General features: G+C 26.5%; 1 protein-coding gene across 2 annotated transcripts; it reads right to left on the minus strand.

Moving 5' to 3' along the window:
* Positions 1-3744: 3744 nt before the first annotated feature.
* LOC100203380 (aldo-keto reductase family 1 member B1) lies at positions 3745-22193 on the minus strand. Of its 2 annotated transcripts, none has more exons than XM_065807248.1 (6): positions 22052-22193; positions 19294-19349; positions 16149-16476; positions 9253-9442; positions 5322-5461; positions 3745-4111 (listed from the first exon to the last, which is right to left on the minus strand). In XM_065807248.1, exons 1-6 carry the CDS (start codon positions 22052-22054, stop codon positions 3887-3889), a joined length of 942 nt encoding a protein of 313 aa, XP_065663320.1. In that variant the 5' UTR covers positions 22055-22193; the 3' UTR covers positions 3745-3886. The 2 variants fall into 2 exon arrangements, with proteins under 2 accessions (XP_065663320.1, XP_065663319.1); XM_065807247.1 differs by lacking the exon at positions 22052-22193 and adding an exon at positions 20459-20602.
* Between the last annotated feature and the right edge of the window lie 403 nt (positions 22194-22596).

Consider the following 22596-nt stretch of genomic DNA (forward strand, 5'->3'; position numbering starts at 1 on the left):
ATAACTAAGAACCATAAAAAAGGCTTCAGTATAAATCTAAAAGCAAAATTATATCAAGATTTGTATGTTTTAGGAGAATTTTAATATGATTTTACTGTTTAAATTTTATTAAAATTAAGTTTTATTTTTCTGTTATTTTGTACTTATTTTTATATTTTCTGCAAATTGAGTTTTTCATATGTTATCAAGATTTCAAAACATGATTTTTTCTGATTGAATAAAGCTTTTGTTCTAAAATATATTCTTAACAACATTAAAATTCATTTGACAGATAGATTTTATTTAATTAATTTTAAAACTCATTATTTTTAGTTTTAACTTTGTTAAACTGCTTGTAAACAATATAAATTGTAACTTATTTTTAAAAAAAGGGTCATATCTTTCGATATAAAATGACTAATTAAAAATTGGTTAAATGGAGTAAGATCTCATCAGCAGATTTACAAAGTTTGGTTCATGGTTCTTAAGTCTTTAGACACACACACACGGAGTATATTACATTTAAATGTACAGATGACATTAAGGTTTTTGAACTTCACTATGTAATATTGCTCCAGGGCCACAAGAACAATCTTGAACGTTTTAATAAACAAAAAAACTAGGAAGCATGTAAAAGTTAAAATACTACATCATTTTGTTATAAAACCAATAAACAAAAATTAAATTCAATGATATGAAATAAGGATTTTAAGTTTATTATTCAACTAAGCCGATTAGTAGGAAATGCATAGTCGGCTAAATCAATAATTCGGTTTTTTAAAGTCAACTTTTAGTCGAAGTCGATAACAACACTAATAAAAAGCTGTTCAAAGGTCACAAATGATAGAGTAAGTCGGGACTTACTCTATCATTTACTTCGATCAAGTACTTCGACAGATAGAGGCAAACTTATGATGATGCAATGATCTATCAATACTAACATTAATGCAGCATTACTTTACTTTGTCACAACACTAATCTTCTACCAAGACACAATGGCTAATGGGTTGTCCACAAGGGACGTCACCTTTTTTTAGACAATTTTTAACCCCCTCCCTTTGTCACCGGTTGTCCTTTTTTTCTATACCCTCCCTTATAAAATATGTCATAAAAATTGGGATCCTCCCCCTCTTTTTATTTTTCAAAACAAATTTTGTTCCTAATTTAGGCATTTTTATTGAAAATTTTCAAATGAATTACATTTTTCTGTGTTTGAATATCATTTAATAGCTTTTTTGGGTATTTCCTCGTTTGTTTCAGTTGTTTGTTCTTAAAAAAAATTATGTTATATTACTCATAATCTATATATTAAATTTAATCAAAGTGTGTCATGGGAACTTGCCTCACTCTTTGTCCATCCAAGGATTTTTTAAATATTTATCAATTGATTTGATTTGAAAAGGACAGTCCAATTCGTCTGAAATAGTTGCACCATTTAGAGTATTAAAGCCCTCTGTTTCGATTTTGAACCAGTCAGCAAAGGCCGCGTTCTCTTCTGACGCAATTACGGCCATTAACCCTTTTTTGCACTTCTTTCCTGTTATTTGCAAACAGTTCTAACTTGCAAAAGGGTAATAGCCATTTAGTCAATAAAATTGGAATGATTTTTAACATGACTTAGGAGACAAAGTACAAGTTACAATGCTTACAGATTCTCTGAGGTAAACTTGATTGCATAGAGGGACAAAACAGATTGTAAAGAGGAAGTTTGAATGATTTCAATGATTGCTCTGAATATTGGAGGCGATAAGAAAAAAATACAGATTCTTGCTGGCGACGTCTGAAATGGCTGCAGCTTTTAATCCATCTTCCGACTGGCAGATTGGAATAAGCAGAGGCAGAAATCGACCGGGTATAACATGGAAATAAGAGCTCTTTTTCAAAGAACAACATTCATAATTTGCGTGATATATTGGCTGATGCGCACATGAGAGGCTAAATATTTCTAATCCTTCAATGATTGATGGCGAGCATCGAGCTTTATCTTACCTTCTATATCAATATACTCAACCACCATTGGAAACTGATAAATCATCAGACCTGAAAAGTCTGATGATTTATCAGTTCGAGGCACAGACCTTTCTAGCGAATTCAAAACTTTTGTCCTCCTAAAGAAGATCCACTGCCCTACCTTATATATAGGTCGTAATGCAGATAAATAATTCCTCAAGTCTTGCTGTGTGTGTGTGTGTGTGTGTGTGTGTGTGTGTGTATATATATATATATATATATATATATATATATATATATATATATATATATATATATATATATATATATATATATATATATATATATTGTATTTTGATAAAGAGTTGATATTCAAAAAGAATTTCAATTCCTTGAGAGTTTAGATGAGTTCCACAATGATCATGAGCGAGAATAAACCCAGCTAAATCAACACTGAAGACAACCACTGGCTTGACCAACTTGGTCAAAGGGTCTTTTGTAATGGAATCGAACTCTGGCAGTCAAAAGTCGTTCAAAATCCAATCTGTGAGCACACGTTGCTGATGATGAATGCTCTGTCAGATTGAACAATATAGATGGGACCAAAATAGGAAACTGCGTCAGATTTTCCAAGCCCATAGGGTTTGATTTCAATGCCTGCGTAGAGAGATGAGCTTGTGCTTTGTGGCGATGACCCAATCATGATCAGGAAGAAAAACTTGATATTCCATAAGCATTATATAGAAGCTTGTTTGTTGGCAGCGTTAATAGGGATCTGAGCTTTATTGTCTTGACTTATAAAGCACACATCCTTGGGGCCTAAACAAGACAAAACTTCTTTCACATTCCTTATAGTTGCTGTACAAAAATAATCATCCACGTGACTTGAATGAAGATCGTTTTGGGCTCGCATCAGCTTGATTGGAACCGTGCGTGCGTCTCTCTCCTTCAAACAATTTGCTTCGTTTTGGCATCAACTGAATATATAAAGCACTTCTGCTAAGATGGTAGCCTGAACCATTTTAGTGGACAGCAGATCCGTGTTCAGCTAGTTGATCGACGCGCAATAGTTCATATTGTTCTACTTCAAGAGTAGAGCGATTAATTCCATCACGTCCATAATTGTAATAAATTCAATATATATATATCTATAAATATATATATGTATTGAGCACTCTGTACCGGTATTTATCAAAATAATTATTATATTTTATTGTGTATATATATGTATTAAGCACTCTATACAGGTATTTATCAAAACAATTATAATACTTTATTATATATATATCCAAAAATAAACACGAATTTTTTCCTTTAATTAATTACAATTAAAACAATACTTCATAAAAACACGTTTACACTGTTTTCCATATTATTAAAACTGAAATGAACAATTCTCTAACATGTGGTTCTTTTAAAATGACCCACTCCCCCTCATTAGCATGACGTCCTTGATGGATGGCCCCAAGGACGCTTCGACAGTAACAAGCGGAGCCACTAACTCTAAAGACCGAATGCTACGTTTAGTACTTATGAAGTATCTTTATGCGAAAAACTGCAAGTGTTCGTACAATTAATAAATATTAAAGTGAATCGAGTACACGTTGAATAGACGTGAAAAAATAATTTATTTACAAACGCGCACTGAAGTTATGAACCAGTTACACAGGTTTAATACGTTTGATAAGTTCATTTATTATTAGTTTTTTTTAAAATACGTTTAACGTTTGAATTTAACTAAATTAGGGCTAAAGAAAGAGGAACATAACGCCATTATAGGAAGGTTTATGGAGTAAATGAATGAACATAGACAAGTAATAAAATTATTATTTTTTTAATTATTATGAAAAACGAACAAAGAATGACAAGATATGATTTAATTAAGTCAATTAAAGTTGAATAAACCCACACTTCTCTCTAATTCTCTAAAATCATAACCCGCAATTTTCTAAATAATTCATTCTAACATCTCGCCATCCCACAATTCTTCAGCTTTTTGGCCAGGTGTTAATGCCCAATTTTGATCAAGATAACGATGTCTGATGGTAATACTGTTTATTTCTTGCAAATCTTCTGCACTTAAATTAACTTTAATAGCATCAAGATTTTCTTTAATACGTTCTTCTCTGACTGATTTTGGAATAACACCAAATCCAGTTGCGAGAGCCCATGCTAACAAAACCTAAACATAAGATAAATGCATTTAGAGAATCTGCTTAAGACATCAAATAATCATTTGAATACTCTGGACGAATCTAGCAGGTACAGCATTTCTCTAAAAAACAAAATATCAGAGTAAATTATTGCAAAATGACCAATATGCTTAAGTTTAATACTGTAAACCCAGATAATTCGCTTCGTCGACGCCGTATGTACACCGGGGAACCTGCTTTTTTTAAAGGATGTTATTGGCATTGGATGGAAAATTTGTGGGGGATGAGGTGGGGTGGGAATAGTTAAAATTTTGAAATAAAATTCCAACGTAAGAGAAATCTAGTAGCAGTTATTTCTAACGAGATTTTTGTAAAAAAGTTTTAAATTTGCTCATTAAAAAATAAATAAAAAACTCAATTATCAATCATTTGACGGTCAGTTTTCTAGGAAATATTAATTTAACTAAAAAAACAACCTTGAATTTCTAAAACAAAAGTATTTCATCATTAGTTAAACTTAATGTACAATGAAATACCCTTCATTTTTTTATGTTTTAGAAAGGGTTAAGAGGAATCGGCAGGTAATTTAGAAGTAAAAGAAAAGTATTTACTTAATTTCAGACAGGTTGAGTGAGTTTACTCTATCAAGATAAAGCATTATATTAAACAGAGAATGGACAGATCAAATAGAGGTTAAAAAGTAAAACGAAATTTAAATATGCTTAACAAGGTGGAAGATAACTAACGGAATAGATTTCTTTTCTGCAGTAAAATTAATAACAGTTTTATATAGCATATATACACACAAAATTTAGCAACCGGACATTGTCACAAAGTAATTGGATAACTTTAGATCATTAAAGTGTCAGGTGACTTTATGACCAGTCTGAGATTTTATATAGACAATATCCAATTTTAAAACCTTTAAAAATGAGTCCTGAACACATGAAAGTAAAAAAACTTCAATAATATAAAAATCAAAATCAAAATAATTTGCAAAAATAAGGAAAAAAAAATTTTTATAAAAATAATTTTTAAGAAAAAGGTTATAAAAAGTTTAATAGAAAGGTTATACAAAGTTCAAGTTATAAATAATATAATAAAATATATTTACTTAACTTTAAAACATATATGTATAATATCAGAGCATATTTTATGAAATACTTAAAGATTCATATAATTATAAACACAATAGCTTTACTGAAACTAAATAAAAATAAAGTAAATATACATATTTACCTGAGCTACAGTCGCATTATTTCTTTCAGCGACTTTTTTAACAACTGGATCTTCAAGCAATACAGGATCTTCACAAGTATATTTGAACATACTTGGTCGATTAACGTTTCCCAGAGAAGTATAAGCCATTATTGAAATTCCTAAACAAAGTTTACATTAAATTAACAACGATAATTAGACATAAATAATTATACATTTGAAATTGCTTGCGACAATAAGTTTTTGTAACCTATTTTAAAATCACCGGTCAAATAATTTACAAAAATGTAAAGTATAATTAAATAAAAATAAACTGGAAACCATTATGGTGTTTTTTGGTAAACTGTGTTAGTTCCTTGTTTATGACAGATGACTTTAACTATACAATTTAATGTTGTTTTGTTAATGACAGACTTCAATCTTAAATTTCTAATTTTAATGCTAATTGAAACTTATTAAGATGAGACAAAATAGCTAATATTAAAATACTTAAAATAATATTTAAAATACTAATAGTTGTTTAATTAAAATTAGTAAAAAATAAGACTAAGAAAACAACCAAGGAAAAATAGCTACTTAAAACAGCTACAAAGCAAGATAACAATTAACAAAAACCTGCAAACTTTATACAACAGAAAAACACAAAAAATTAAAAAAATTGCAAATATCAGATCAATAACTATAAAAGAATAGAGCTGAATAACAAAATGAGAAAAATAATAATCAATAAAACTAAATGTAGTATTTAACAACAGCAAAACATGATTTGTAAAATAAAGCATTCAACAATCTGAGAGGTCTAAGATATTATAACAAAATTTAAAATTTTAACAATAGTTATTTTGTGTCAGGGACATCAAAGAGGATTTATTTAGATCTATTTTTATTCATATTAACAATGTGTAGCTTTTTTTATTTGTTTAAATATTTTACACACACAATAAATATTATTTAAAAAAAAACAGTGAGTTTTCTGTATCCTTTAAGTATACTATTTAAAAATATATAAAATAAAATTAAAATTCAAGCTATATAAAATAAAATTCAAGCTATAACTATTTTAAATTTACCCATTTAAGAACGTCTGAATACAGTTTTCTATTCTACAACTGGCTTGGTGTTTAACCCAATGTAAGAGCTAACAACATATCTACAGGTAAACATCAGCAAAGTTATAAAAGAAACCTTTTATTTAAATAATACATGCTTTCTAAGATCATAGTGATTGCAAATTTTAGATATAATTTAAAAAAACTAGTTTATGTTTTTAATTAACAGTATGATTAAGCAAACTTAACTGTGAAACATAAAATATTTAGACGAAACTGTGTGTGTGAGTATTTCAACAACTTTAGCCTTTACAAACAATTAATAAATGATGGAAATCTAATCAAACTGGGTAATTGGAGATCATACTAATTTTAGCCAACCATACATTATAATTGTTACATAATCGTACTGCGCTTATTATAAGATCCAATTAATAAAACTCTTTGAATATATCCGGGAACAATTATTTCGTACTAATGATAGCTTTAATAACTCCTATATTTTATCCAATAAAATAGTTATGTTAATTTTATATATTATAAATGTCTATGTTCCTTTCTGTTTTCCTCCTCTTCTCTCCTTCTCCTGTACTACTTCCGCGTCTCTCTGCACTACTTCTTTTTTCCTTTTTATAAACTTCTGGAGGTTGCTAGATGCGTCTTAATTATTAGTTCAAACAGGTTTGTCTAGCATTTATGTCAGAGGCTTTACGCTTCATTGAATTTCAATGTTTCACTTGATTAGTTTATTTAAATTTTAATAATTATTGTTTTACGCCTGAATAGTTTGTTAACTTTGTAACATAATTATCTAGTCTAGATAAAAGGTTTTTGATCGCTTAGAACAGATAGGTAACAAGCTCTTAACAGCTAATAATTAATCTCAATATTTTTGTTATTTCTATAATAGTGTCAACACTCTTAGTCCCCTACATACAGTGCAATTGTGTGTAGTCCACACCATATAATTGGCTCACCAAAATAAAAAACATTTATCCAATCAAAATAAACAAAATATTCATCATTTTATTAAAATAGGTTATAAAGTTTTTACATTTAATACTGCAGCACAAAACAAAATAAAAGTTATGATAAAAAAAGAAAAACACTTTGTTTTCTTTTAAATTAATAAATAATTTAAATTTGAACATAAAAAAAATAATTTATTCAAATTTGCATATGCATATATATATATATATACATACACACATCTATATATATATATATATATATATATATATATATATATATATATATATATATATATATATATATATATATATATATATATATACATATATATATATACACACACACACACACACACATCTATATACACACTATATACACACATATATATACACACACACACACACACATATATATATATATATACATACACATATATATATACATACATATATATACATATATATATATATATATATATATATATATATATATATATATATATATATATATATATATATATATATATATATATATATATACATAAACAGTATTGGCAATTAATAACAATCCACCATGACTTTTTTGAGATCATTCGACTTTGATTGATAATTAATCAATGATTGTTTGACTCTTTTCAAATATAAAAAGTGTCAATTAATGAGCATAATATTTTCTTTCAAATAAGTATAGATATTCATAAAAGTATCAATCGATGCACAAATTACCTAGGTTTTTTTAACACTTACCTCATAATCTAAAATAATTATAAAGGCCAAAATTAACAATCCACTCTATTATTTCAAAATTTCTTAAAATTGCATTTGTCTGAGTAAAACTTTGAACTTATTTGCGAATTAATAATAATTGTTAGAGAATTTTTTGTTGTTATAAATATTTGAAAAGTTTGTGTAAATGAAATATTAAAACTAGTATCTAATCAACTACAACATTTCAGTAAAAAAAAAAAAAATCAAAATGACTGGAAAAACTATTGATAATATGACAAAATGTAAAATCATAGCAATGAATGAAATAAATAGCACCATTAGAAAAATTGCAAAACATTTAAACATAACACATGCAACTGTTAGCAGAATAATCAATCGATATCATGAATACAATACAACTGAAAATCTTTCGCCCCCCATATACACACACATATATATATATATATATATATATATATATATATATATATATATATATATATATATATGTGTGTGTGTATGTATATATATATATATGTAAATATATATGTATATATACATATGTGTATATATATATATATATATATATATATATATATATATATATATATATATATATATATATATATATATATATATATATATATATATATATATGTACATATATACATATATATATATATATATAAATACATATATAAATACATATATACATACATACATATATATGTATATATGTCTATCTATCCTGCGGCGACTGAAAGTTTTTTTTTCTCATTTGAGTCGTCCGCTATGATAATCAATAGTCTGGTATAGTTTTTTTTTTTTTAATTTTTTCTCAGGTCAAAATAATGAAGAAAAAAAAATTTAAACGTCTGACTACTAGAAAACGTCTAATAAGAAAAGGTTTAGTAAAAAGTTAATTAATTAATAAAAAAAAGTGAAATGTTATAAGCTGTTAAAAATATTGTTACTTTACAATATCTCTAAGTAACTTTAGATACATTGAGATATTGGTAAAGAGATAACTATAAATACAGCTTTTAAAGATTGTCATTTTTGTTATAGTCAATATCTGTTTTGTTATTACTTTATTAAACGTTTTTTTTTTTTTTAATTTCAGCCGCCCATGGAGAAAACGAGTTGTACTGTACCACCGGACAACCATGTATCCTACACCCCTGTGTGTGCGCGTGTGTGAATATATATATATATTTTACAAACCTTTTTCTTTACAAAATGCATGAAGTCTTTTTTGAGGTAAGTAAGGATGAGCCTCAACTTGATTACAAGCAGGAACTAATTTAGGAGAATGCTTCAGAAGTTCTTCTAACTTTAATATAGTGAAATTACTAACACCAACTGATTTAACTAATCCTTTTGCAACTAGATCTTCCATTGACTCCCATGCTTTCTAAGCAAATAGTAATATTTTCTTAATATGAAATATCAAAAAAAATATTTTCTGTTTTAATTTTTGTAATTTTAATAACCTAAAGTTTACAAATAAATAAATGAAATTGTATATAATTTAAAGATCAAAAATATTAAACAATTAATTTTTTACTTTTAGTAATTACATTACAAGTTAATTTTTTTTTTAGTAATTAATCTTTTAATTATATTTCTATTTATATTTTTATATATATATTTATAAGCTTTTAATTTATTAATTAAATAAATTAATAAATTGAAAGATTTTGAGCTTCAAATAAACTTTTTTTAAAGAATAGAGAATTGTTTTATTTTTGTATTTATACTTTAAAAATAATTTTAAATTTTTGGTAACAACATTTTTTTAAAAACAAATCATTTCTTTTTTGTTAAAAGCAATAATAGTGTCATTGTTGTAGTTTAGTTTGTACTATATATTGAAATACAAAGTATGTATAAATTTAAAAGTATTCCATAACCAGTACTGGAAATAAATCTTAAATTAAGCCTGAATTAAAATCAGTTTTTAACATAGTGGCCACAAAATTTTAAAAGTCAAATTCCAGGACATTCCAGGACTTTTTGAAAAATTTTCCAGGACATTTTATAACCTATTAAATGAATATTATCAATTATATTTTCATTTTCATTGAACAATATTCATAGAATATTTCAACTAAATCTTTACTAATAACTTTTTTAAATTGACAAAAAGTAGTAGTATTAAGTTTTTAATAACATAATATTTTTAAAAAATTTTTATTTTTGAAAGTCAGTATAAAATAGAAAGAAGAATGTAAACTAATATAAATATACATATAATAGTTAAACAATCATACTCTTTAATGGAAAAACTAAACCAAAACATATTTACAAAATAAATAAATGAAACTCAAACAATGATTGAATCTCTTTTTAAACAAAGCTTTTTCTAAACTGTCAAGCTTTTGCAATTTTAAAAATTTATCTTTTGATAACTTTCTTAAATCATTTGAAGTGATTATAAAACTCAAATCTTTTTTTTCCTCTGCCTTTAATGCATAACTATCTGCTTCCTTTATTAAATCGTCAGCTGATGCTTGAAGTAGCTTCTTCCTTCGAACAGTGTCATCAATTTCAGTGGAAACAGCTTTTCTTTTTAAACTTACAGTTGATAACTCTTTAACTTTTTTTGCACTTTCCAATGCAACATCGTATCGCATTCTAGATGATTTGACTGATTTCATTATTTCTCTAGTAATTGGAATATCTGCAGCATTTTGTTGCTTTGATAACATGTGATCATGAACTATTCTTAATGCAATTAGAGAATCTTCACCTAAATTTTCAACTAGATAGTCCTTATTTACTTTGAACCCGCGTTCAATAGCAGCCTGGCCATGAGACAAGCAAAATAATATTATGCAGACATCCCAAAGAGATGTATATCCATTTACAGGTATATGCTGAGCAAGAAAAATATCCAACCTATCATCATATTTTTTGAATGACAAAAACTCTGTATCATGTTTACAAACAATGTTGATTATAAATTGAAAATATTCTTCATTTGCTTTGTCCCCAATTTTTGATTTTAAATATCCAGAAGCTACTAGTTGTTGCAATAATTTAGAAAACTTTAACTTATTACACTCTACTTCTCTGCTATCTGCTAATTCAATAGGATCTAGACAAGGGAAACACCTGACTAGAAGATATTTTATGGGAGATTTTTCAAACATGAGTTGCAAGTGAAGATAAAAATATACAAACATCTTTGTAAAATTTTGAAATAATGCTTCCTTTTGATGTTGATAATCGTTTGTATTTTTGAACTTCCATATTTGCAGACAGACCAATATCAATTGTATCTTCTCTTTTGTATAACATTGGATCTGTGAGATTTAGCTTCATTATTTTTTTAATTGTATCAGATCGTTCCATTACATCATTTAATAAAAACATACTTAGAATGCTAACTAAAATGTTTTTTAAAACATCGAATATAAATGGGACCATTGGTTTATCACATTGAAAACCTTTTAGGAATATATTTAACTTTTCAGCTATAAATTCAACAAACTTTAATTTAGCAATAAACAAAGGATCTTTAATTGTATCTTTTAAAACATTAAACCACTTTCCATGAGGTTGCTTTGATTTTGGTAAGCTTTGTAAGTGTTCAATAAACTTCAAATAGCCAGGAAAAATATTTGCTGCTCGTTCACAACAGTTTTGATTCTTACACCAACGATGGCCACAATAAGGTAAAGGGTAAACTTTGTTCTCAGCTACATTTTCATAGATTTCTCTGCGTGAAGGGCATTCATTCAGAAACTTCCACATTGCTTTTAATTTTTCACCAAGTTTCCATTCAGAGTTATTAACTGATGTTTTTAGGCTTCCATGAACTGTGTGGAGGCCACACGTGCCAATATCTAATAAGGCTGGATACTCATTAAGTTCCCGATCTTCTTTTACCAGTCTTAAAAATTGTAAATTGACATTAGGTCCATCTGAATCATTTTTTGTATGTTAAGTTGAGATACACCTTCATTAAAAGATTTTAATAACTGCTTTGAATTTGCACCTCCTAAAAATTGTGAGTCAAGATATCTTGTAAAAACTTGATTTGATTCATGGTTCCAGAATCGAACAATAATATCCATTTGACCTTTTTGTATGCTACGATTTAATGACTCATCAAAAGATATTACAAAAAACCGGTGATAACAATATTTCTTTATATAACAAATCAAGAAAATATGGTGCAATGCCAAATTTTGTAACATATCCACACTTAGTTCGACCTACCTGAAACTTTTTTGCAATGTTACTATCAGAAAACATAGATATAAATAGTGAGTTAATACCTTCACATGATCTTTGAAAAGATTTTGATAAAGCCACGTGTAATATCCATCTAATTTCAGTGGTTATTACTTGTTCATTTATAAATACCATATCCGATGTTTTAGACTTTTTAGATGGCTTTTCAATAATCTGAACAGTACCAGTTTTTAAAGGTGACAAAGTTTTTGATTCAGCAAAATAATTGCATAATGAACTTAATACTGGAGGTGATAACTCATAATGTTTTTTACTTTTGAGATGACTTTTTAAAGCATTTTCACCCATATTTCTAACATTAATGTCTTTTTTACAAAAAGAACATGATGCAATTGTCGTACTTTTTTTAATAATCCAGTTTTTGTATTCAGGTGTTTGCAACCATGCATTCGAAAAATGCGAATCTCGAGGCATTCTATATTTATACTTTACTATTTAAACTTTTTTTAAACTTAAAAATATCCAAAAAATTAAAACTATAGAAAAATTAAATACTATAATTTGATATGCATGATTTCAAACCAACAATTACTGATATAAGAAAACAAAAATCAAACAAAATTCAAAGTAATTAAAGCAATATATAAAACCTAAAAAAAACCTTTCATAAAAATTAAATTACAGCGGCTTTAAATTTTTTTAATTGCATAAAAAAATTTAATTTTACTGCAATAATATTAGTAATTTTAAAATATATTTAAAAAAATAAAAATTCCAGGACATTCAAGGACAATTTTGAAAAAATCAAAATTTTCCAGAACATTCCAGGACACTTGCAAAAATCCAGGACATTCCAGGACTGTGGCCACCATGTTTTAAACAGTCCTAGCTTATCCCTACTTCATTATGCATACTCTACATACCCATTATCCATTTACTTTTTAAAATGCACATTTTTGCCCAGAACTTAGAAAAAAATTGTAATTGAACACTTCTCCTTACACAGTGTGGCTGGTTTTATGTTTGATGCATGAAGTATCTTTATATACAAACAAAGAATTCAAAATACACATTTAAAAGCTGTGATATTAAAGAAAGCAAGTTATTGAGTGTTCTTTTGATATCTTTATTTTATATACAAAATTTATCATTTCTTATTTGTTGTGTCACAACTCATGGAAACCTTAGTTTCTATTTCAAAACTTGTTATTAAATAAATCTTTTCAGTAATTAAAAATAACGCTGTCTAGCATAAGGTACCATTGCTTTAATTTTGTATATTGAAAATTACATTGATTTTTATTATTTACATATATTGACTGATATAGGGATAGGCACAGTGAGTGTACATAGATCGACTGATTTAGGGATAGGCGAAGTGGAGCGCACATACATTGACTGATTTAGGGATAGGCGCAGTGGAGTGAACGTACTTTGATTAAGGGTTTGGGTTTGGGCATGCACTCTTTAAATAAAAGGAAAAAAATCAACTAATCAGAAATCACTAGTGTGACTTTAATAAAAAAAATAAAAGCAATGGTACTATTGCGCTAGACACAGCGTAAAAATAAATGGCAAGTGCATTGCTAGATCTAACTCAATGTTGCGTTGGAGTAGCATTAAATAAAGATTGTCATGAAGTAAAATTTACCAGAATCAAGAAAATAAAATGTTTTGAGAAATTAACAGAAAATAATCAAGACTTGTGCATTTACAAAGTAAAGGAAATTATATTTAAACTATTTATAATCACTATGAAAAGGTCTACTTGGATAGATTTGAGACTTTGCATGACGAAAGCAAATTCCTAAGAATGATAAAAGCTGCGAGATATTTGAAACAGATAAATGGCATGACAGAACTTCTAAAAAACAAGGAAGATCTATCAGTAAAAGAGTATTAAATCAAGTTCATGAATCATACCAATCAGATGAATATTCTCGAACGTGTCCAATCCAAGTTGGTGGGTAAAGACAACATTTTCAAAAAAGACTTATGTTAGTTAATATAAAAGAACTTTATTTAGAGTTCATCAAAATTTCCTTTGACGTCAAAATTGGGTTTTTTAAGTTCTGTGAACTTAGATCAAAGTGGTGTATTTTTATTGGAGGGGCTTCAGGTCTCCATTCAGTATATGTTTGTAAGTACCACCAGAATACCAAATTTTTAGAATTAAAAATACCAGATATTTCAGAATATAAAGATCTCTTGATCAAGACTGCATGCTACACAGTTGTGATAACTATCCAGATACCAACACACCAAAAGAGTACTTACTGCTTCGCTTGATCAACTTGGCATGTAAGAAATCACCATAACACAAGTTGACAACAAATTTTTTTCTGGTGTCGAGCTAACAATTTGTTTTTTGCATAGAATTTCTTATTTTAATTTTAAATATGCAACTCATTTTTTACTATCACATCAACATCAAGTTGTAAAGATATTTGGGTTCAAATCTTTAGCATTTGGGGCAAAACCTCTAATACTGTCAAAAAAATTATGTCAACCTGGGTCTCAAAAGAAGCGTGTTTTCATAGAGATTTTAGAAACCATAAACATTCTGATGGTTAAATTAAAATTGTTTGCTCAGCATCAGAAAAAAATATTTTTTTTGTTGACAAGTGTAACCATTAGCAAAAAGTCAACAAAAAACATGATATAGCTCCAGTAACTCTTCCAGCGGATGATTTTATTGAAAAAGTTTGTCTACAAATAGAACAAGTAAGAGACTATCATTATAAAGCCAAAAATCAAGCAGCATATTTGCAGCATCTAAAAACAACATTACCAATTTTTTAATCCCAGATGCAGTACAAGATTTTCATTGAAACAACAGTCAAGCAACATTGCATCCTTTTGTTATTTACTATAATAAATAAAATGTAAAAGTACATGTATTATCTCATATCATTTGCAACACAATACAAACTCAGTTCATTTTTCATTTATGAAGGAATAAAACATTTAAAAGAGTTGATGCCTTACTTTAATGGTTTACAATTGCAGGTTACAAAAAAATTATAAAAAAACATATCTTACTTATGTTACCATGAACAAGATCATGAGGTATCTGCAGAATGGCATTTTTTTGCTACATCACACGGAAAGAGTGCTTGCGATGACATTGGGGACTCTGTCAAAAGACTCATAGCTAGGGTAAGTTTACAATCACTAACAGTGTAAGTTACAATAGGGTAAGTTTACAATCACTAACAGATCCTATCAATTTATCTGAGAAATTGTATGATTTATGTAGATAAAATATCAAAGAAATACATTTTCAGTACATTTCAAATGATGCAAATGTATTACATTGTATAAAGTTTAAAATAAAAGAACATTATGCTACTTCCAGGAACATTATATATAAATTCAAGAAACAAAAAACCACTATTGTTTTATACCACAACTATTAACTACTTTACAGATTAGACAGGTGTCATTCGACAATATGTATACTGTTTACTGAATATGTAAATGTTTCTAAAATGCAGCATTTGGTTCTACTTGCTTCTCTTTCACCAGGAATTAATATAGCATGTGTTTATGATGCAAAATAGTTTTTAGGCAATATTATGGAAATACCTGAAGAAAATCAAGATTTTTTTATCAAGTTCATGAAGCAGGCTATTTCCTTAAACACTTTTACTTGGCCACATAAAGGAGATATTTTCTGAGTTCCAATAACCAATGTTTTATAGTATGATATTTATGATTGTAAACATCAAAACTTTAATAATAATTAAACTGTAACATAACCTGAATTATGAAAAAAAAAATTGGTTTGGTCTGTATTTTTTAGGTTTAACAGAATGGATGCGTTGAATCAAAAGATATTAAAAAGGTTTCTTACTGATAATGAAAACATAAAAAATAAAAGAACTAGAAAATGAACAACATCAAGTCAAATTTACCTGAATTCTTTCTGCATTATAACCAATATTAACTCCATTTTCAGTCTCAAAAGGCAAGTGTAACAAATACAAATCCAAGTATTCTAATTGAAGATCACTTAATGTTTTTTTGCAAGCACCTTCAATGTTTTTAAATTCTGACACCCAAGCTTTTGAAGTAATGAAAATATCTTTTCGATTGTATTCACCAGATGAAAATAATGGACCAAATACATTTCCTATTTCTGGCTCATTTTCATATATAGCTGCACAATCAATATGTTTGTAACCACATTTTAATGCAAGCCTAACTGATTCTCCAACTACTCCAGGCTCTGCCAGCCATGTACTAACATAAAATTTGTAAAAATATAGTCAATTAAAAAAAACCTAGATAAAACAGATTTATGTATAATAATATATAAATAAAACAAAACTGAATGGATAGAATGTATATATATAATAGATATATATACATTTCATACATAGATATAATAGAAAAAAATATAAGATAGAAAAAAATAAAAAGTAAAATAACAAAACTATAATTGAAAATATATGTGTGTATGTATATAATGAAAAGGTGCCCCATATATATATATATATATATATATATATATATATATATATATATATATATATATATATATATATATATATATATATATATATATATATATCTGTGTGTGTATCTTATACTGCTGATTTAGGTGAGCAGTGTGACATCATACTGAAATAGCCTGCCGCCAGGGGCTCCAGTACATAGATTGACTGACAAATAGCCTAACTCACAGCGGGGTGATGCTACATCAACGGAGAGTTTGGCATGGGGCACCTTTTCGTTCATTATTCTTTGTTTTTTTCTTTTTCTAAAAAATCTGTATTGATGTAGATAGGTAAAAAAAGTGAGCAAATGCTCACATAATTATGCTATAAGAGATACACACAAATTATTTTAAAAGTATTCTACAAATTAGAACACTCAATGTTCTTGAAAGAACAGAGCAATAATAAATTAGTAGGAAATCACTAATCGATTTTTTCTTATTTTACAGTTTTATCTATAAAGACTTATAGAAACACACGTCTATAAAGACTTATATGAAATACAGTGTAAAATGAAATTTTTTTACAGTTTTATTCATTTTTTAGTTATTTCTGATCAAATTTCATCAAAAATTAATGATTGAATAAATAACACTTCAATATCGCATGTGTAATTATTTCAGATTATTGCTGTAGGCATTATGTACATTTTTGGATACTGATTCGATACAAAATCATCAATTTTTTCATCTTTGAATTTCCAAATGTTTTTTGACAGCATGTCTTTTGAATACATTTTTTTAAAAGAGTTACTTATGATTTGCAAAATGATTTTTTTCATTCACTCTCTGTTAAGCCAATATATTGTTTATCAAGTATAATTTTAGAAAAAAAAAAACCATTTGTATACCATGTTTAATAAACATTTTCAACTTATTTTTTAGGCAATTGTTTTTTTGTTTACAATTAAAATTTTCTTTGATTTTTCAAAACTTAAAATAATTACAAATGCAAACCAAGAATGTTTATTAAATAAAAAATTGGAGTTTCTAAATGCAGTCATGAAAACCAGTTTCTCATTAAAAAAAAAAATCATAAAAATAAGCAAGGAAACAAAATAATAATAAAAAAACCTATTTTAAAATTTTATTTAAAAACGCAGTTGAATTGTATTGCATGAATAGGGTGAATTAGTAACAAAAAAAAAATTAATTTATTGTGCAGTTTATTACAATTATTTAATTAATTTATTACAAAAACATATAAACAGAACTTTAATTATCAGCAAGCTAAAAATAGCCAAAAGAAAATTAGCTATCCAGTTAAAACTATTACTTATTAAAGAATGTATTGTTTATAATAAATTTATTTAATTAGGGGTTATCTTCTTCTGTATATAAGGGGTGTTAAAAAAAATTTTTTAAAAGGCAAATTAAATAATTATAAAAATAAAAATAATTTATTACAAAAACATATAAACAGAACTTTAATTATCAGCAAGCTAAAAATAGCCAAAAGAAAATTAGCTATCCAGTTAAAACTATTACTTATTAAAGAATGTATTGTTTATAATAAATTTATTTAATTAGGGGTTATCTTCTTCTGTATATAAGGGGTGTTAAAAAAAATTTTTTAAAAGGCAAATACACAAGAAGTCAAATTTGGGGCAAATATATATAAAAAAAGTGATTACAAAAAAAAAAATTCCAAAAGTATTGACGTTTACCTTGAGCTCAAGCACCAAAATACTCTGAAAAAAGCCCAAATTGTTCCTAAATTATTTGGCTTTGAGCGCAAGGTAAATCTCAATACTTTGTAAAAAAAAATTTTTCTAATGTGATGATAATGGTCTAAATTCTTTTTTAGAACCAGGAATCCAGAAGTCAGAGATTCCTAGACTTCAACTTTGATACCCATAAAATTTTTGTTTTAAGTTAAAAAGATATAAGAAATTTGAAAATTAAAACTACATTTCTTTGAGAAAATAAAGTGACTTTTTGAGTCCTATTATTTACTTTCAGTCACTACTAATAGTTCTATTTTATTAATTTTTTATTATTTAGTTTATTATATATTTTATTTAATATTTATGATATATTTTATTCACTACTAATAGTTTCATCTTTTAACTATTTATTACTTATTATTACCATTAAATATTTTCTTGACTTTAATTCTTGAATTACAGAAAACAATTTTTAGATTCATAGAGATAAAAAGAGGAAAGAAAAATAATGTGCCACCTAAGTATCCATGGTAAATTTAAAAAAATGTTTAAGAAATCTCTTTTTTTACTTTCTGTGGTAGAATTAACAAAAAAACTTACAATCAATACATCAAAAATAGTTTTAAGTAATTGCCTTATAGTGGTACATTGTAAGTACATTAAATCATAAATTCAAAAAAAATCCAAAAATAAATAAATAAAGTAATCATAGAAACTTGAACCATAAAATTCCCTTTAATTTATTGGACTTTGCACTTTCTAATAATATTAAACAATAAGTTTGTCTTTCTTTAATCCATTTTTTTTGAAACAGTATTTAATTTTAAATATTTACTAAAAAATAATTATTGCTAATAAAAAAGGTTGTAAAATAATAATAGAAAAAACAATTACCCAAATCCAAATGCTGGCATATCAACACCATTGTTAAGTTTAATAACAGGTTGAGTCTAAAAATATATAAATTAAAATAAAGCAAAAAGAACACCAGGTGAAGAGTGAATATGTTTCTTTTTACATGAAACACACATCATTTAGAACTATTAAATTTAACATTAAGGGTAACAAGTGCATATTGTTCCCTAACTTTTGTAGTCAAGAAATATCTTGCATTTTAAGGCCAGTTGAGTACTTTAATTTTTATATCCAAGTTGCTTCTTCTGTTGTTGATTGATGGTGCTGGCATGGTAAGTATTAAACATATGTTTTGTTTACTTGTAAAGTAAACTAAGAAAATAACTATAAATACAACATAATAAAAATTAAACCAACTAAAACCTTGAAAAATTTATTGCAAAAAGATTTTTATTTTAATGTAAAATTTTTTAAAAAGATCAAAACAACAACTTAAAAAAAAAAAATTAAAATAAAAATAAAAACTAGAAGTTGAGTTTTGACATTAACAAATGCTAAATGCATTACTAACAATTAAATACATAAAATGAATATTTTACGTATTTAACAAAATTTGTAAATGCATTAAATATTGCTAATATCATTAGCAATATTGCACTTATTTTCTTTAGATTATACATTTTCATTTAAAAGTAAATTATATTCTTAGATTCTCTAAAAGTATTTTTTATAAATTAAATGTATTGTGGGTTCTCTAAACTCATAATTAAATTAACTTTTATTATATCATACTATCAAATTAATATATAAAAATATATTTTATCTTGTATTAGCATATTCATTAAGCCATAAATATCATATTAGTATATGTCATATACTACACATATATGCAACCCTTGGAATTAGGTTTGGCATTTGGCAATGCCGACCTAACTGCAGATCTGTTGAGGTCAGCAGTTAGGACGCTGAAGTGTTTGAGGTTGGCAAAAAATTGCTGACCTCATTTCTATGCTTTATGGTAAGACCTTTGCATCAATTTTTTTTTGCCGACCTGATGCCAACCTCAAAAAGATGATATGCAAATTATTGCCGACCTCATTTTTCCTCATTCTAAGTGTTGTATATGACTTATTACTATTAAAATGCTACTAAAATTTCTAGAAGATAAAAATCAACTACAAATAGAAATAGGTGTGTTTCTTACAAAGAAAAAATATGTTTTCAAAGGTGGTAAATACTGTGACACCTTTCGAATGGAAAATAATGATCTTGTGTGTATAGGTATTACAACTTGCAATGCAGAAACAGCTGTTTTCAGATCAAAGAACAGCATTACTTGAAAGCTTAATTCTAAAATGTTATAATTTATTAATATAAAGAGTTGTCTTTTAAGATGATTTATATTACATGATTTTTTTAATTCTTTATTGATTGTTCAAAATTATTGTATTATTTATAATTAAAAAAATAAAAAATGCAAATAAATAAATTGCCTAATGTTCAGGGTTTAACTTTATTCCTATTTCTAATTAAACTTGCTTTTTTCTGCATTATTAATTTAGAAAATTTTGAAAAACTATTGAAACTGCGCCCTTTAACACAAAAAGTTAACAAAAAGTATCATTATTGTTTAAAGGAGGCTAAAGAGATGTAAATCTTACCTACTGTAAACTTTTTTTAAAATGAAAAAAAAAAAGTTTTTTAAAATAAAAAACAAATAATCAATTGAATTAATAGTATTATTAAAGTAACAAATTTTCTCATAAACAATTGGTAAATAAAAAAGGCTCCTAAAGCTTGATCTTTGTATTATATCACAATATAACAATCATAATTTATTATTTATAAAATAAATTAACTATAAATTTTAAAGCTGATTTAAACTGTTAAACTTTATCAATTTAAATTTTTATCAACTATTCTGAAGAGTACATGCATTAACTTATGAATTTTGATTATGAATAGATAATTCAGAAAATTTACAAGCTAAAAAGTTTTTATGACTAAAAGAAACAATCTATTATTTAAAAAAAGGCATATTATAATACTATCAAATTTCAGAATTTTTTTATTTTTAATTTCATATTAGAGTACTTTGTTTTGATCAAGAATTCTATGCTTTTTTTACAATTTATAATCATAAAAACAATATAGAAAAACTGTGGCCTTTTTTTTTTAAATTTTTATTCAATCTTTGGAGACAGTGTTTTTGTGCACATTATTGCTAAGCATTATATCTAACATTTTTTGTTAGCAACATAGATAGAAATGAATAATATGAATAAATAATTTTGTTAGAATGGAGAATTCCAAGAACTTTTAGAAAAGACAGTTTCAGTAAATTCAAGGGCAATTGTAAAAAAAAAATAATTCTAAAGACATAAATAATATATAATATATTATACTTCACCGTGCGCACTTTGTAAGACTATTTTGGTTTTACGAGTGTCGTAAAAATCATTAAAACTTCTTGATAAGTGGCTTTTACAGAATGTAAAGCCCTTTTTTATCCTAAAAGCTCTCACAGTTTAAAATAAATTTGTGAATCCTGAATTTTTAGCCATTTTTTAACTTTAAAAACTTTTGAAAGCTTTTTAGAAAGACCCCTTTTTAGATTTTGTATACTGTCCTAAAGAGGCTGGAACAAATAACTATTCTTTATTGCATTCTCATTAATAAATTATAACATGAAGTGTTAAATAAACGCGTGCTTTCAAAAAATCGTAATTTACTGAAGTCTTACTTCTTTTGATTTTATTTTACATCTTACTTCATTTATTTATATCGTAAAGCTCACCATATTCCTAGAGTTCTTGGAGTTCCGGAACGACTGCAGAGACTAGACAAGAATGCCAATAAACAAGAATAAAGTCTTAAAACACCTTATTACACGTGACAGACACACACGTGACACGAGGTTTGTATAAATCTTCAGTAAAATATAAATCAAGAGCGAATCTTACGACTTCTCAAGTTCTGCAAAATATGCACATGTTCCAGACAGACACAAATGTATCAAAAATATATTTTTGTATTGGTCGGTTTTTTTAAAACTGATGTAATTGGTTATTTTCAAAATTGTAAACAAACTAAAACAAGTAAATTTAAAAACGAATTTTTAAAACCTAATGCTTTTATGCGTTATTAAAACACAAATTTTGCAATCAATTTTTTCTAATATTACTGTTTTATTCTATTAACATTCAACTGTATGCGTGTGTAAAAAAACAAAAGAGTTTAGGAAGGTTGCAAGGCTCGAACCACTGACACTCAGATTACGACTTATCAAATATGCTAAACGCGCAGATAATATAAAAGCAATCAATATACTTATTTATAAAA

This window comes from Hydra vulgaris, chromosome 10 (assembly GCF_038396675.1).
Source record: "Hydra vulgaris chromosome 10, alternate assembly HydraT2T_AEP".
Taxonomy (NCBI): domain Eukaryota; kingdom Metazoa; phylum Cnidaria; class Hydrozoa; order Anthoathecata; family Hydridae; genus Hydra; species Hydra vulgaris.